The sequence below is a fragment of the Armigeres subalbatus genome, chromosome 3 (assembly GCF_024139115.2).
Source record: "Armigeres subalbatus isolate Guangzhou_Male chromosome 3, GZ_Asu_2, whole genome shotgun sequence".
NCBI classification, from domain to species: domain Eukaryota; kingdom Metazoa; phylum Arthropoda; class Insecta; order Diptera; family Culicidae; genus Armigeres; species Armigeres subalbatus.
The window spans coordinates 222,016,526-222,035,141 of NC_085141.1; the positions used below are offsets into that span (position 1 = coordinate 222,016,526).

The following is an 18,616-nucleotide window of genomic DNA, read 5'->3' on the forward strand; positions in this document are numbered from 1 at the left end:
GGAAGAAGGAAGAAGGAAGAAGGAAGAAGGAAGAAGGAAGAAGGAAGAAGGAAGAAGGAAGAAGGAAGAAGGAAGAAGGAAGAAGGAAGAAGGAAGAAGGAAGAAGGAAGAAGGAAGAAGGAAGAAGGAAGAAGGAAGAAGGAAGAAGGAAGAAGGAAGAAGGAAGAAGGAAGAAGGAAGAAGAAAGAAGGAATAAGAAAAAAGAAGGAAGAAAGAAAAAAAGAAGGAAGAAAGAAAAAAGAAAAAAAGAAGTAAAGAAGAAGGGAGACGGAAGAAGGAAGAAAGAAGAAGGAAGCATGAAGAAGAAGAAGGGATAAGGAAGAAGGCAGAAAGAAGAAGGAAGAAGGAAGTGAAAATAAAAAGGGATAAAGTAGAAGGAAGAAGGAAAAAAGAAGAAGGAAGAAAGAAGAAGGAAGAAGGAAGAAGGAAGAAGGAAGAAGGAAGAAGGAAGAAGGAAGAAGGAAGAAGGAAGAAGGAAGAAGGAAGAAGGAAGAAGGAAGAAGGAAGAAGGAAGAAGGAAGAAGGAAGAAGGAAGAAGGAAGAAGGAAGAAAAAATAAGGAAGGAGGCTGAGGGAAGTAGGAAGAAAGAAGACGGAAAACGAAGGAGGAAAGAATAGAGAAGAAGGAAGAAGGCAAAAGGATTAAAGAAGAAGGTGGAAGAAAGAAGGCTAAGGGAAGGAGGAAGAAAGAAAAGGGAAAAAGGAAGAAAGAAGAAGGAAGAAAGAAGAAAAAGAAAGAAGAAGGAAGGAGAAAGAAGGAATTAAGAATAAAGAAGAAGGTAGAAGGGAGAAAAAAGCGAAGAAGGAAAAATGAAGAAGGAAGATAGACTAATTAAGAAGGAAAAAGAAAAAAGGAAGAAACAAAAAGAAAGAAAGAACAACTATAAAGAAATAAACAAGAAAGAATTACAAAGAAACAAGAAAGAAGAAAGAAGGAAAAGCGAAAAAGAAAAAAAAGGAAGAAGAAGGAAAAAGAAGACAGATATAAGAAGGAAGATGCAAGAAAGAAGAAGGGAGAAGGGGTAAGGTTAAGAATGAACTTCTCATTTTTCACTTTTTGCCTGTTTTTTGCTAATTCGGCCTAATGGCAATTCAGCCTAATACCGTTCGGCCTAATGATCTTTGGCCAAATGGCCTGACACGCTTAAATAGAGGTACAGTACAAATAATTTAATGCATAAACAAAACTACTTCTACTTGCGAAATAAAAACAAATTGTTCATTCGATAAAACTTTTTGAAGAATCCTTTCCATTACAATCGCAATACAATTCACTTTGCAACAATAACGATATTCATTTGGCTTATTTTGATAGTTCTCAAAGCTCGATGTACTTAAGATGGCAGCTTTCGCATATCTCTGAATGTAGGATATCTAGGTGCGACGATACAACAGGGTGGGCATGCAAAGCATAAATTTAAAAGTATTGTGTATTATATAAATTATGATTATAAACTATGTATTATAAAAATTATGATTAAGTGTTTTCCATATAAAAGAATCGTGCTCTTTTTTTGTGTTTGTAGTGCGCGCGTGTGTAGGGTTCATTCATTAGGATTAGAGGTTAGACATGTGTTTTGAAACCTCATGGCAAATTTCTTTATTTCCAAGTGTTGTTTCTGTTCCAAACTTCTAGGAACTATGTTTAATGTGTCATTAGAAACGTTAGTAGCATTGGTAAGCAATATTTGTTAGATAGAAGTGTTAATGTGATTAGTATTGTTAGCCTTTAAACTGATAACCTAAAACTAATGTGAACTCAAATTATAGTATCCTATGCTAAAATAATCACTACACCAACAAAAAACGAAAACATCTAATTACCCAAAAGATCTAAAGAAAAAGGTAAAGGTGACATGTTAGCTACAGTGGCGTCGCAGGCCATTTTTTTGTGGTGTTCAGGCCCGAACAAAGGGCTTTTTTTGTTCAAACCGGGTTCATAACGGAACCGTCAAGGCTCCTCCTTCAGGGATCCTTGTTTTAAACTGATTCTATGGCTTTACGCTCTGTTTGTCTTCCCTATGTACGGAAAACCTCTATCCAAATCTACTCCTGCTCGAGGTAGTTTATATTGGTTTGAGTGAAAGGAATGTCCATCAACGACCCTTAGATTCCCTTAACTGTGACCAAGCGTGTTTTACTCCGTGTGTTTGTAATAAACCAATTCAACTAGGAACAAGCGTTTGTCCCAAAATTCAACAGAATAAGACAATGATCGCCTGCCGCGCATTTAGAATAGTAGTCGGATTTCGATGATGTTTTTGGTTAAAATAGTATTAGTTATCAATTTTTTTTGTTAAATATCTTGGCTGTGCATATGCACAGCATATGTTTCGAAATGGACAAATTGATATGAAATTTGCGAAAAAGAATCCTCGTGTCTTGGAGGGACTTGAACCCTCAACCTCCTACTCTCTAGATAGGCGTGATAACCCCTACACAACAAGACCACTTAAAGGTCACGTTTGCGGAAAAGCCATCAGAATCCGAGTACCAACCTCCACCGCGGTTAGCTCTCTTTTTTGCAAATTGAATATCTTTCGGATGCTTTATTTGTCCAATCTCCACATGTGCTTTACTGTTGTATATCCACAGTCAAGCGAATGCACATTGTTTATTAAACGAGAGGATCGCACTCCATGCCGCCCAGCAACGGGCTGGGCGGGCTGTTATAGAATGCGAATCAATCGCACTCTGCTGTGCCATAGGCTTGCTTGGCTAAAGCATTTGATGAGTTTGACAACAAAGACTTATTGCTATTCTCTGGTGTTGCCCGTTTGAAATTCATGGCAAGTTGAGTTCTAAGTTGAAGATGTTGTCGGAACCTGTGGCCTTCATATTATTTGAAGTTTTGACATAGGTCGACATTATATTACTTGTAATATCCAATTCCTCGGAGCATGATTGTTTCCGATCATTTAGTAGTTTGGCAATAACTCATTCCAGAGCTCGTCTGAACTGGCTCGTCTGGTCAGTCTAGGTAATAATGTCATCATAATATTATCCGAGCTGCTCAAAAGATTTTACTCCAGGACGTTTGAAAAAGAAAGCGGACTTATCAACTAACTGTTGATCATAGTACCCTAGCTGAATTTTCAAAAGGAGTTTCAGTCTCGTGCTCCCTTGTGTACTTTTCTCTTTCTATCTTACATTAGTGTTCGTTCATCACCGATCGTGCCATAAATAAATAAATTATCGATTATCTATGAAGTTCTAATGAGGTATTATGCAGCTATAGGATTAAGTTAGACATGAAAAAAATAAAAAATAAAAAAGCGCCCGTTCGTAGTTTTGATAAAACTGCTACTTAGTAAATTCCCAGCAGTCCACGATTGTCTTGAGCACCATGTTAATCAATAAATACCTATCTGGCTTTTTTTTTATTCCTTTCTTTATTTGTTAGGCACTCTGTGTTACTTAACCGCTACTGTGCCAAGATTTACTATGATATTCTGCTGTACAGAATCCACACAGAATCTATGTTTAGATTTTCCAATTCATTATTGTCGCCTTGCCAATCCATCTCATCGTGAGTCCATTGTGTCCATTCGTCCATGTCGTGTATCCAATGATCGTTGCATTGTTCGGTTGCCTTTTATCCGGGTAACGTTGGAGGAATGCCTCCGAGAAGAACAAGTTGTCAGTCGTCATCAGGCAGCCATGACGGTAAGGCGCGTACCCCAAACGCCTCCGTATGAGCTGCGGATCCGGCGACTGACGAGGGTTTTGGTGGAGGGGCTGGGAATCGAACCCATGACCATCCGCTTATAAGGCGAACGTGTAGCTAACTACGCTACGGACCCCCCGATATATCTAGCTAAATGTAAACGTGACTATGGCCCATCATCTCATGGAATGTGGAAGAAAGCTTTTGCAGTCAAGCAGAGTTCCCACATCATTATCCCTGGGAAAAGAGTCCTACCAGACGGCACTACCATTCATGCCTCCACGAAAGGACATCCGTTGGATCACATCCGTAAAATCAGTGCAACGATGCCAGATTATATGTGACGTGGTTTACACAAAAATAATTAACGAGTGAAACCACCACTACAGGATATGTCTTTGGTTGCCATTTCAGTGCTAGTAGCCTAAGCCCACCTATCGCAACAAAATCGCATATCCCAAGGGTGGGACCTTCGTCTTTGTTTATTACCATACACTTTTATTTCCTTTTTCTTATGGGGCTGAAACAATTAAGTATTTATCACTGACCTATTTTTTCTTACTGTAGTGATCCACCAACATTTGGATCAGTTCAATCAAAGTTAATTGCCTATTTCCGGGGATTAAACCACCTGACTTTGGATGCTTTTTACATAATTGAAACCACAATACTGTTGTACCAATGATCACAACAATCTGTAATTCATTCATCCAATCAACAACAGCTTGCTCCTTTGAGTTCAGAATATAAACAAGTCTTTGTTGAAAAGCCACACCCCCCAATACATCAACATAATGCTTTCATCCAAGGTTTTCTCGTCAATCTAGTCAGAAAAGTCATTGAAATATGATGCAAAGAAAAAAGAGCTCGATACAGGGAAAATCAGAAATCAAAAATCAATTATAGTAGGATTTCGCTGTACTTCTGAAACATAGCGCGTTTTTTTTTCATATCGCTAAACCAACATCTGTGGAACTATCCAGAAGATCGAAATTCATCGGGAAACAGAGTCATAAATCAAACGAGGAAAAATGCTTTCATATCCGGCGATGCTTGATGCGATGAATAACACCTAGCAGATACGGTAATCGGTGCTCGGCTATATTAAGAGGAGTGGATTTATGTCATCCTTGAGTTGCTTTTACGAAAATTGAGCTATGGCAAAGTCTGACGTTATTGTTTCAGTGAAAGAATTATACATAATGCATTGTACACATTTTGACGGAGATCAACACGTGCTCTATTTTATCCTTTCCCAGAGAGAGTATAAAGTGAAATTTTCATGAGCAATAAACCATCGGCAGAAATCTGTGAAGAAAACTTGATGCAAATAACAAACAAATTATCGCATCTGTGTTGGCTGGATCAAGTGGATTTTGCTTACGTGACTTTGCCAACGAAAACTTTTAAAGAAACTTCGTGTCGTCGCGTTTAACCTTTTAAAATGCAAATGGAGTTTATCCACTCGTGCCTAATGGAAGTGACAGCTGGCTTTTCCCTCCAACTGATTACCGATCACATAATCTTTTAATCATCCACTGAGCACGAGCATTGTGACCGTCTAATCCGTAGTTGCTACTTCATGATTGATTAGAGCTTGCAGAAATAGTACATAAAGCTAAGTGAACGCAACTTATCGTTTTGCAATTGTACCGTATTAGTCACTATTGTGATTTTTTGCATGGCCACCACGGAAGGAATAATCGAGCTCTTTATATCCTTTCCCAAGTAACATTTTAAGTTTTACAACGCTCTTGAAGATCTACTCTACAAGAACGTTTTAAAATCAGCATAAATCCAAAATGTTACTAGGGTTGTCATCAACTGAGCTTGTTTCTAACAAACGCATTTCGCTACTAGCTTGTATGAGGACACAAACACCATATGACAAGAATTATTTGCCTTACATGCTTCGGGAATACGATGCTATTTTTGTAATGGAAAATAATTCAAAATAATGGGATGTAGAGTTTGTTGCTGATGAAATTTTTCGGATCTTTGTCATTATTTTCCTTGACAAAAACAAAGCTTTGTTGATTTGCATGTGCATCGCTGATGACAAGCCGTCATGAGTACTGACTCTAAGAATTTGCATCAACATCTAACCTTTTATAGTGTGGTCTGTACCTCCTGTACATTAGGAAAATCATTCAATTACGACATCGAACATTAAATTTTTAAGAAATGTTTTTTCCCCGTGAAAACTTGATGTTGCCGAAAGCTTGGAAATCTACCGACAGGTACAAACTGGCTTGTTGAATAAAGATCAAGGACATGGTAGCTCCTGGCTCTTCATGTACTTTAGCATTAAATGTAACAAGCGAGTGGAAATACGCACTGCACTTGAATAAGTTAGACCTAGACAGTACCTGCGCCTAGTATAGTGTAAGCAGCGATCATTTTCTTCAAGTCAAGTCAAGTACGAGACACTGAAGCTTTACTGTTGAGGTCGAAATGCGTATCTGTCAAAGGTACAATCAAGTGGTGGAGTTAAATGAAATTGTACGAACTCCTCTTTTGACAATTAAAGACATTCCACTAAACGCTCAAACTGAATTTGTTATATAATTATAAAAAATACATGAATTTCAAACGTGCACAGTAATTAAACTTTAGTTTACAGAAATTTAGTTACGGTTAATAAAATTAAATTCATACTTACGTGTTCGGCACATTCCGCATGGCTCGGTGTCGCAGAAACACGATAATAAGCGTTCCATTTCCCAGCACGCCAACGATAAATATAGCAACGAACAGTATTGGCACGATGTAGGTTTCCGGCCTCCGCACGTACGGTATGTAGGGAACTTCCGTGGTTGATACATTGCCTAGCCCGCTGGTGCAGTTGTCCAACAGGGTCTCCAGCAGGGCAAACTCGTCGGTGCCAGTGTAGTCTCGCGCACTGCCAGAACCTTCCTGGAAGATGACACTGCCATAAACGCGGTTGGAAATGGTTTCGTTGGCGGCACCATCCGATGCCAAATAGTACGAGTCATACATTGACTCTCTTTTACCGCCTGGGTCGAGCATGGTGTGTCGTGCGGATGAACTGTTCGGAAGCTAAACGAAGAGTATCTGGAAAATCTCCTCCCAGATCTGCAGATTAACTGAGTCCATAATAGTTGATACTGGTGTCAATCTGTAAATTTTATTTCCATCTGAAAATGACAAAAGATAAAAATAAAAACGCATTGATGTTTTGTCGGTATAGGTATTTGAACATAAAATAGAGCAATTTTCACATCGTTTACATATTTTCCTTTCTCTTCGCATACATTTACTAATCTGTTATGTTGCATAGCTGCTTTCTAATGTTGTTGTTCAGGAAGCACTAATCTTGCAGGATAATGAACCAGAGCTTCAGTTTTTCCATTAGTATGAAGTGTGCTGAGCGCATTCTGTTATACGCAAAGAAAAGCCGGGAAAAAACCTATACCGCACCAGAAATCGATAATAGCTACTTTAAATTGGGACTTCCGTTCAGTAGTTACAAAGTATTATTATTATTAAAACTGATAAGTAAAAAATTAAGTGATGTCAAAGTGGCGAAAGAGCTCAACCAAATGGAGGAAATTCCACAAAACATCATCGTGATTGAAAAATTAATTGTGCAATGAAAATGCCAGAAGCAGAAGCTTATTGCAGTTCAAAACGCCCTCTCAGATAGATTGACAGAAAGTTCGACCGATACATATATTCAACTTGATGTGACCACTGTGATTGATTTTCATAAGAGCAACTGTATCGGTTTTGGCCTTGTGTCCTACTTGGCGTTATGTCCTTTGACCAAATAACGTTTGGCTTAACATTAGACTTCCGTCGTCGGGGGTGACAATGGGTCAAATGGGTGTGAGAATGGGTCACTAGAGTGATTCAAATTTTGACTTTTTTGCTCCCCGATGCTTAATCGATTGTTTTTGCCATTTTAATAATAATAATCTCCTCCTTAATAATCCTCCTGAATTTTTAGCTAATTTGGATGTTATTTGAGTGAGCACGCGCAGTTTGAAGTTTGTATAAAAATTACTATGAAAACAGTAACTTTTGTGGAAAACCGTTCCTCAACGCTTCCCATTAAGCTCTAATAATATATGAGTACATTGGCAACATAGAAAATTTAACAAAGAAACAGATCGTCTTTGTTGCGAAACGATTTGTTGCTTGCAAGAAAAGTTATTAAGGAAATACTAAATCGTGGGAAATTCAATTTAACACGTAAAAGAATAACATCAATATCAATAATGAGCATTTTAGTTTTCATCATAACTTTGCTTCCAAACGAAAAATCGCTTCAACAACTGGCTTTCAGCATAGGAAATATTCTATGCAGTCGCCGTGTTGATTACATTAAAATAGTTTATGGGGCATCTCACGGAACGATCTCTCACATAACGGTCGATTTTCACAGTAGTGTCCACACAAACTTCAAACTGCTCGTGCTCACTCAAATTACATCCAAATTAGCTAAAAATTTAGGATGATTATTAAAATGGCAAATGCAATCGTTTAAGGATCGGGGAGCAAAAAAGTCAAAAATTGAATCACTCTAAATGGGTCACTGTTTCAACTACTTAGAGTGCTTGAAGAATAGATTGGATACATCTGAGGGCAAGAAGACCAAAATATAAGATACCATTTTGAACGATTTTGCTCTACGACCTCCAGACTGCCGGTGAGAGCGATGAAACATTGTCACCCCCAGACCCATTTCAGTTTGCGTCAGTTTCATTTGTGTTCCTTTCTTTTCTACCTTCTGTTTTATTCTTTATTTTTCTTTCTGCTTTTTGCCTTTCTCGTATACTAAGTATACGTAAAGGCTATATGTTCACTCCAAAAACAAACTTTTTATAGAAGGCTCGGAGACCCATAGTGTTATATACCAATCGACTCAGCTCGACGAATTGAGGTGATGTCTGTGTGTGTGTGTGTATGTGTGTGTGTATGTGCGCACCAAAAGAGCAAAAAGTTTAGCTCATTTTTTTGCACTTACCCTCAACCAATTTACTCGCAACAGGTTGCAATCGACGCAGTATACTGCCCCATTGTTTCCTATTGAAAATTGGCCGATTCGGACTATGGGCTTAGAAGTTATGGCCAAAATACTTTTCCTCATAAAAAAACGCGTAAAAAAGTCTAGCTCACTTTTAATGCACTTACCCTAAACGGATTCCCTCACAGCAGGCTGCATTCGACGCAGTATCTTGCTCCATTGTTTCCTATTGAAAATTGGACGGATCGGACAATGGGCTTGGTAGTTATGGCCAAAATAGTTTTTCCCATAAAAAAGCGCGTAAAAAAGTCTAGCTCATTTTTAATGCACTTACCCTAAACGGATTCCCTCACAACAGGATGCATTCGACGCAGTATACTGCCCCATTGTTTCCTATTGAAAATTGGACGGAGCGGACAATGGGCTTGGTAGTTATGGCCAAAATACTTTTTCTCAGAAAAAAGCGCGTAAAAAAATCTAGCTCACTTTTAAGGCACTTACCCTGAACCGATTTCCTCGCAACAGGTTGCATTAGACGCAGAATCTTGTCTCATTATTTCCTATTGAAAATTGGCCCAATCGGACGATGGGCTTAGAAGTAATGCCCAAAATACTATTTTTTTACCGCACGAGAAAGGCATCATCACCGCTAGGTGGATTAATCTGGGTTTTTTCCTTATTAGTAGGGGAAACTGAACACACATGATCCCCACTTTTCGTTTCACTCTATTAAAATACGGTGGTCATATTACGACTATCAAGATGTTTCCAAGATTTCTTCTTCCAAAACTTCAACTACTTCATCTCCGGTTGCATCCAGTGGTCCGTTGTTTTCTGATACTACATCTGTTCCTGCTACGACACCAGCATATGTATCACATGCAGGCAACAGGGGATGCTTTTTTCCTCGGCTGCCCTGATTCCGACGTTGAGGGCAAGAATCTTTCCTGTGATTTTTTTTCCCGAATTACACGCTGCACTTCTCTAAACGCTCCAAGTGCTGATGAAAGATCATCATCCCCAAGTCCCGGTGGCAGATCGAATACTCGGACGTAGCATACATTGGTTCCTGATATGGATATACGCACTTCTACTTTCCGTTTGCAAACAAAAAATTACGTGAATCTGGTTTTGATTCTCAATGCTTCCTTCATTGCCTCTAGCGTCGTGAATTTAACAAAGCGACCGTTCCTGCGCCATTCTACAAGGACATTTTACAGGGACACGATTTCGATTACACTGCACTACAATTAATTTCGAAATTTTCAAACCTTTTGTTTTAGAAGTAATGGGAGACTTTTAAATCTTCAGTGAGTTTATTTTTCTACTCTACTAAATAGCATCAATGGGACTTTTTATATTGGAATACTGAGTTATTATCTCTAGTCTGTCATCATATATATATATTAGGGTGGTTCAAAAAATTGATTTTGCTTCACAGTGCTCATCTGATTCTTTACCATGTTCTGAGTGTCCTCTGAAAATTTGAGCTCATTTGGATTAAAACTGATTTAGCACAAGCCGTTTCAAGTTTGCATGCAAATTAGTATGGGGAAATGTATTTTTTTCATTTTACTGTTAATGACGCTTCCCTATTATGCGCAGGTTAAAAGAAAACCTACATAGCTAAAAGGAATACTCAACAGCTTTCACCCAACGAAAACCGCATGTTTATTAGTCGCCCCAATAATTAGTAATCGATTTTAAGACAGGTTGCGAATCTTTAGTCATGATCGTTAAACTTCTTTGAGGGCATCACTGAAATGTGCAGTGCAACATAGTAGCCTGAATTTGTATGTGCTATCTTTCGCACCACGAGCAGCAATGTTGCCTGTTGATGAGTTATGCAATTAGCTCCAGAAAACCACGGTATAGATTAATTTCGATTACTAATTATTGGAACGATTAATTGAGATGCGGTTTGCACTGAGTGAAAACTGTTGAGTATTCCTTTTAGCTATGTAGGTTTATTTTTTAACATGCGCTTGATGGGGAAGCGTCATTAACAGTATAATGAAAAACCAACTTAATTCACCGATTAGTGATACTGCCTTTCTCGCATTTAGCCAAGACACCAACCTTATATGGAGCTAATATTGTTCGATGTACCATTTTCTTAATAACTTCTAAACGCAAAGGTCGATTCGTATCAAATTCAATAGTGATCAACTAGAACCCTCTCCCTCAACCCTCTGTCGAATGCAACTTGTTGTGAGAAAATCGGTTAAAGATTACTATATGAAAAGTTGTCTAATGTTTTTCTTAGCTTTTGTGCACACACACACACACACATACACACGGACAGACAGACATGTGCTCAGTTCGTCGAGCTGAGTCGATTGGTATATAAGACTATGGGTCTCCGAGACATATATAAAAAGTTCGAATTCGGAGTGAAATGATAGCCTTTCGGTACAACTTTGTTGTACGAAAAAGGCAAAAATAAATTTCCCCATACTAATTTGCATGCAAACTTGAAACGGCTTGTGCTAAATCAGTTTTAATCCAAATGAGCTCAAATTTTCAGAGGATACTCAGAACATGGTAAAGAATCAGATGAGCACTGTGGAGCAAAATCGATTTTTTGAACCACCCTAATATATATATATATATATATATATATATATATATATATATATATATATATATATATATATATATATATATATATATATATATATATATATATATAGGTATGCAAAAGATCATGAAATATTTTAAATAGCATTACCCATTGAATCTTGTTCGGCGGCGAGGAGCTTCAAACAAATCAGAACCAAATTTGTATAAGGTAACGGTACCAATAGTGGAGGTATTAGCAATTATATCTATGGTATTAGTATACCTACTAAAGACAATATTTGATATTGAAATTGATAATTATGGGAAATTTACAGCTTTTATATCCCAGCCAATAGATGAACTAATAAATTTGTTAAAAAATGAGATCGATGTCATCTAACATCAACAATTACCAAATATGAGTTGCATTATTAATAACTGGGGCCCTCCTTAGCCGTGCGGTAAGACGCGCGGCTACAAAGCAAGACCATGCTGAGGGTGGCTGGGTTCGATTCCCGGTGCCGGTCTAGGCAATTTTCGGATTGGAAATTGTCTCGACTTCCCTGGGCATAAAAGTATCATCGTGATAGCCTCATGATATACGAATGCAAAAATGGTAACCTGGCTTAGAAACCTCGCTGTTAATAACTGTGGAAGAGCTTAACGAACACTAGGCTGCGAGGCGGCTCTGTCCTAGTGTGGGGATGTAATGCCAATAAGAAGAAGAATTAATAACTAAACTGTTCCTTTAGTGGCGGTAAAAATTAAGTTTGATTCCCATAGCGGTGCTATCCATTGATTTCTTATGAGAATCGTCACTATTAGTACAGTTGCACCACTATAGGTGCAAGGAAGTCAATTTTATTATTGAAAAACCCAGATTAATCCACCTAGCGGTGATGGTGCCTTTCTCGACCTTCGTAAAATGTGTGTGCTTGAAAATAGATGAGCTAGTAGCTAGGAGTAAAAAAGACAAATTTCTTTGTCCGTTCTATGAAAATCAGATTATTTATGGCAAAAATATTGTAGATCCAGTTGAAAACCGAAAATAATATTTTGTCCCATTCCCGGATGTCGCGACTGCATCGCGAGTGGTGCCCGACTATGGCACAGTTGCGCACTACTCGCGATGCAGTTGCAACATCCGGAAATGCGAGAAAATGCGATTGTCGCGAAACCTCGGTTCGGTTTTCAGCTTGATCTACAATATGCTAATAAGAATTTTGACATTTTTGTTTCCTTTTCCAATCTTTTTGACGTACATATCCTGTTTTATTTTACCCAGTCATATATTTTAAGGATATCACTTTTGGATGTAAATTGAACTGAAGCTCCGACTACACAAAAAGAAAACGAAAATGTCATTCCCATCAAGCGAGCGGAGGGCAATATTTGTTATGATATAAATCTCATGACCGTCTTTCTACCAAACTCCCGTATGAAGAGGAAGGGAAGTGTATCAGTGTGGAAGCATCCGATAGTTCGTTTTCGGAAAGAAATTATAGCCTTTCGGTACAACTTTGTTGCACAAGAAAGGCAAAAAGTATTTTGGCCATAATTTCAAAGGTAATAGTCCAATCTGGCCAACTTTCTAAATAGAACAGGATGCAATTTGTTGTGAGTAAATCGGTTGAGGGTAAGTCCATTAAAAGTCAGCTAGACTTTTTTACTCGCTTTTTTATAACACATAGTATATTTTGGCCATAATTTCTGTGCCCATGGTCCAAATTTTCAATAGAAAACAATACGACAGGATTCCGCGTCGAATGAAACTTGTTGGAATTATAGATAGTGGAATATATAGATGAGTGAAGATAAATCCTCTGTCTCCAAACGAACTGTCAAACGTGTCTCCAAACGAGCATGACGTCGCGATTTCAATGGAAACGTTAAGGGCTGTGACGTCATATGTGCGTGTGCACGGGCAGAAAAATCGACTCAGCCATGCTTTCGCTCATCTATCTATTCTACTATCTATAGTTGGAATTAAATCGGTTGAGTATAAGTTCCAAAAAAGTGAGCTAAACTTTTCGCACTTTTGGTGCGCGCACACACACACACAGAGACATCATCGCAGTTCATCGAGCTTATACGTATATAACACTATGAGTCTCCAGGCCTTCTGTAAAAGTTTGGTTTTGAGCGAACATACAGCCTTTTCGTAGAAAAAGGCAAAAATGGTGTTTCAGCCATAATTTCCGATCCCATAGTCCGATCTAGCCAATTTTCAATAGAAAACAATGGGACAAGATTCTGCGTCGAATGCAATCTGTTGCGAGCGTCAATAGATGAAGTCTAAGTGCTAAAAAAGTGAGCTAGACTTTTTCGAACTCTTTTTCGCAATAAATAGTAATTTGACCATAACATCTAAGCCCATAGTCCGATCTGGCCAATTTTCAATAAGAAAATATGAGACATTCTGCGTCGAATGCAACTTGTTGCGTGCAAATCGGTTGAGGGTAAGTGCCCGAAAAATGAGTGACATTTTTTACGCGATTTTTTCGTATGAATTTGTATTTTGGCCATAACTTCTGATCCCATAGTCCGATCTGGCCAATTTCAAATAGGAAACAATGGGACAGGATTCTGCGTCGAATGCAACTTGTTGCGAGCAAATCGGTTGAGGGTAAGTGCCCGAAAAATGAGTGACATTTTTTACGCGATTTTTTCGTATGAATTTGTATTTTGGCCATAACTTCTGATCCCATAGTCCGATCTGGCCAATTTCAAATAGGAAACAATAGGATAGGATTCTGCGTCGAATGCAACTTGTTGCAAGCAAATCGGTTGAGGGTAAGTGCCCGAAAAATGAGTGACATTTTTTACGCGATTTTTTCGTATGAATTTGTATTTTGGCCATAACTTTCGATCCCATAGTCCGATCTGGCCAATTTCAAATAGGAAACAATGGGACAGGATTCTGCGTCGAATGCAACTTGCGAGCAAATCGGTTGAGGGTAAGTGCCCGAAAAATGAGTGACATTTTTTGAGTAGTTTTGCGCACACACACACACACATACACACACATACACACACACACACACACACACACAGAGACATCACCTCAATTCGTCGAACTGAGTCGATTGGTATATAACACTATGGGTCTCCGGGCCTTCTATAAAAAGTTTGTTTTTGGAGCGATCATATAGCCTTTACCGTATACTTAGTATACGAGAAAGGCAAAACATTGTAAGGTACACCGGGGCAAGTTGAAATGCGGGGTAAGTTGAAACGGAAGCTGTAATTTAGATAGGAAATTACCGAATGCTCTGATTATTTTTTTCATCAAACTACTCCCCTAAACGTACCTTTTGACTGCCATTCCCGGAAAAATTGCAGCCTTCAAAACCAATCCCTGCCATTGTTTATTTTTCGCCCTTTGCAAAAACAAAACCAACTATTTGACGTGCCAATGAAACAGGTCTCAAAACGATGTTTGGAAGAGTTTTTTCATCAAATTTTTACGGTAGATAATCATTCAATGTTGAATAAGCATAATGATTATGAAAAATCGATGAAAGACCCGTTTTAATTTTAGTATTTTGGTTGTTTGATATTGCTTCGCATGTTCAACTCATCGGGGCAAATAGAAATGCGTGGTGCGGGGCAAGTTAAAACAACGATTCAAAACGTCACCCTCGCAATTAAAAGTAAATTTTTTTTTCAGAATTCAACATGGTCTGTAAATACATACATTCGGAAAAGATAAATTTATAAAAACACGCAAACTTTTGAAAATAAATTAAATAAATTACCACCCATTCCGACATGAATGCAACCCTCCTACAATCTTCACTAGAATGAAAAGGAGTCTTGTTTAAACTGCAGTTTTGAGATTCTTTACCTACTGAGCACTGACTCTCAGAAAAATAAAATATGTAACATAAAGTTTCGTGAACTTCATCTTTCACTTCCCCAGCTGCCTATTTCTCCAATCGGAGACTTTATGAGAGATATGCTGGCTGGTTAAGAAATGTTCATTTATGAAGAAGTCACAACCGAATTAATTAAGTGCACAATATACATGTCAACCTTATAATGAACCATCCTGAGTAGTAATCCTAGTAGTCACCAGCAGGAGGAAATCAAGAGCGATTCCAAGCAACAGCATCAAAATTTAAGAAAATTTTTAATTCATGATTTTCTATTGAGTTGAAACTTTGCACAGTTTTTCAATTTCATCTAAATCGTCATTTTTCGATATCAAATCTTCATATTGAGTCACGACTAACTTTTCAAAAGGGTGTATGTGAAAATGGTTCAAAAATATTTAAAAAGCTGCACAGCAAAAACGGAATGTTCGATTGTTATGATTTTTTCAGCAAAGTTAGACAACTAAATGGTGATTCTTAAGAAAATGTGCACAGTAAAAAAAAATTGTTTTTGCCTTTAAAAATATCATTTTTGTCACAAAAACTCAAATATCTCAAAACCCTATCTTTTTTCGAACGTAATTTTTTAGGGAAAACGGTCCATTATATTAGCTATCTACCATAAAAATTTGGTGATGGTAAACTAATAAACAAAAAGTTATGACATTTCAAACATTTCACAATTTTCACATATAGTAAACAAAAAAAATTTCCGTGTATTTTTTTTTTCAAGAATCGCAGTTTGATGCTGATTTTATTGTTAAGGGCCTTGCGTGAGTTAAACAAGTTGTTTGTATGATATTCCATATTTATGTATTCATCGATATTATGTATATTATATGTATAAATATTATATGTATAAATAAATAAAAATGAATTAATATTATCCTAAGTATTAAATTAAATGTGGCAGTTACACAATGTTGTTATAGAAACTCTAAGAGTTTTGGGTTTGAATTTTGGTATGGGTTATGATATCATGAAAACAGTTTATTAATACTTATTTTTATTTATTTTTATTCAAATTTTTAAAATATCGAACACTTTTGAATTATTATCAGCACAGTTTGAGTATAGTTTTGCTTTAATTTTATTTTCCGACAATGGAATGAAACAGTGAAATTTTGGGTTCCTTGGATCGTTTTCGCGTTATTAAATTGCTCGCTGAGCTCTGAAGCCTTTATTTCGTACTCTTCAGTAGTAGTAAAACAAAATGATAATTTGGTTAAATCTTTTTCTTTTCTACGATTTGCCCAATCAAAAAGTTCTTTCGCAGTTTTAATTGGATGCTTACGTTCTTTGGCTAAACTTGCTCTTGTGGCCATGCGCTTTATTGTTCCTCCAATAGCATCACAAGGACCTTTGCCATGTGATGTAGCAAAAAAATGCCATTCTGCATCAATTCCGTACATTGATTTAAATTGACATAGGCTCGAAAAATTCTTACGATTTTTGTACTGCGACGCTGCTCCATCAGACATGAAATATATCTTTTGACTTCTTTATGCTTATCAACGCGTAAAAAGTTAATCATTTTTCAATGAACAAGTTTACGGATACTGAATCGTGTCTTAAATCTTCGGAAATTATAATAAAACTTAAGTGTTCAATTTGCGTACTTCCATTAAAATAAATAACGAATGGATGAATTGTAGCTTGTTGTACGTTCCAGTGATGGGACTGCACTTCATCTTGCAATACAAAGCTGTAATTTTCAGAAAAATCACAAATGACTAAAAATTCACCATTTTGTAATGTATTTTCGTATTTTTAAAAAGCTGGATTGTTCTGTTTTAATGAAATCGTGAGGGATTAAACTTTCTAATTTCAAGCAAGAATATGACACAAACTCATCTACAGGTTTTACAATAGTTTCTATGTCACACCTATCCGTGGTCACCCATTGCTCAAATGATAACTGATCAATATATTTTTCTTCAAACTCAGCGAATAAAGTATTTTCCAATGATGAAGAATCTGGACAATCCGAACAAGATCGTAGATAGCAATTTGATGTTGCATTTTCACACAAAAGACTACCAGTTAACATTTTAATATCCTTTGTTAAATTGATTCTTTTCAAACTATGTAAAATAAGATTAATATTCTCATGGGTTGTGCACACACACACATTATGTGTTCCTGAATTGGAAAGAAGCTTACATTGCCTTGGCCGAAGGCTTGCAAATGAGGAAAACCTATTTTAATATTATCGTGAATTTCCTTGAAGCGTGTGTACGCTTTTTTCAAAGTCGTCATCATTAATCGTTTTGGATTGCTTGACGCTTTCCATCTTTTTACTGATACATAATCTTTTTGACCAGGCATAGCTCGACTTACTTCATCATCTTCAAAATATTGAACTACTATTTCTTTTGTCTCATCTGTTAATGCAGTACTAGACCTAGTATTTTTGGTTGAAAGACAGTTATTCTTCAATTGTTTTGCCTCTTTTACTGTATTTCTATTGGTTTTGAACTCATCAATGGCATCCTGAATAGACCACGAACTTGGCAGCATCGACAAAATCAATAATTTTTTTTTTCCTTGTCGTGGCTGCATTCGAGAACCTTTCCTTCATATTTATAATTACCTCATCGTAGTCTGTATTTTCCACATCATCAGGTCCTAATTGGAAGAGGTTTCTTCGTACAGCTTCGTTTATTTCACGGTATTTTTTCTCCGGGTAATAAACGTAGTCCATCTTACTCCATTTAATCGGAGTCACTTTTATCCCAGCTATGCCCTCGTTAAAGCGTTCGATGTTGACCTTTTGGATACACTCATCTTCCGATTGATTTGTTGAAACAGATTTCGCTGATGGTACGGTGGCAAGGCTCTCAGCACTTAATACTTCTGGTAATTCCTCAGTTGTTGTCGATACATCTGGCAATTCCTCAGTTGCTGTCGTTTTCGAACTTCCTGCGCTCTGTTCAACCGATGATATACAGATTGCTCTTTTGTCAACGTTTAGACGGCAGGACGTGCAAATGCGTAAATTTGTATTCAATGTGGACATTGGAGCATAACCAGTCGCTTTCAGTTTATCTATGGTGCTTTCGGTGAGATTTCGTAACTCTTTTGAACACTTTTTCCATCAAACGGCCTACAACAGTTGAGAAAGCGGCTACTCATGTTGTTCGTAATATTTCAATAAACAAAATCACTTTTAAGTTTTTACTGACTAGTTTGGTGTCATTTGCTTGACTGAAGAAAAAAATTACTATGAGATCTTTAACAACCTTAGTAGTGATATGGAAATGCTAATATCATCTTCCAAACTCGGACGTACATGTTCATGATAGCATTAGAGGCGAAAGTATAGAATTGATAGTTCCGTTAGGATACGGCAGGCATGAAGAATGTTTTTATAGAAGTCGATTTGAAAGCGAGCGGAGGGCAATATTTGTGATGGCACATATCGCACGACCTTCCTTCTGCCAAGCTCCCGTATGAAGGGGAGTAGTAGTAGTAGTAATTTTTTTGCTTTTTCGTGAGCATTGTCATGGTATGTACCTATCAT

The 18,616-nt window shown here is 37.4% G+C and overlaps 1 protein-coding gene across 1 annotated transcript in view; it reads right to left on the reverse strand.

The window, feature by feature from the left end:
* Positions 1–18,616, reverse strand: part of LOC134220171 (neuropeptide CCHamide-1 receptor-like) — a 205,873-nt gene that overhangs the window by 73,281 nt on the left and 113,976 nt on the right. The window contains exon 2 of the mRNA XM_062699158.1: positions 6,329–6,824. Coding sequence (XP_062555142.1) covers positions 6,329–6,696 — 368 coding nt within the window. The 5' untranslated portion in view covers positions 6,697–6,824. The remainder of the gene's footprint in view (positions 1–6,328; positions 6,825–18,616) is intronic.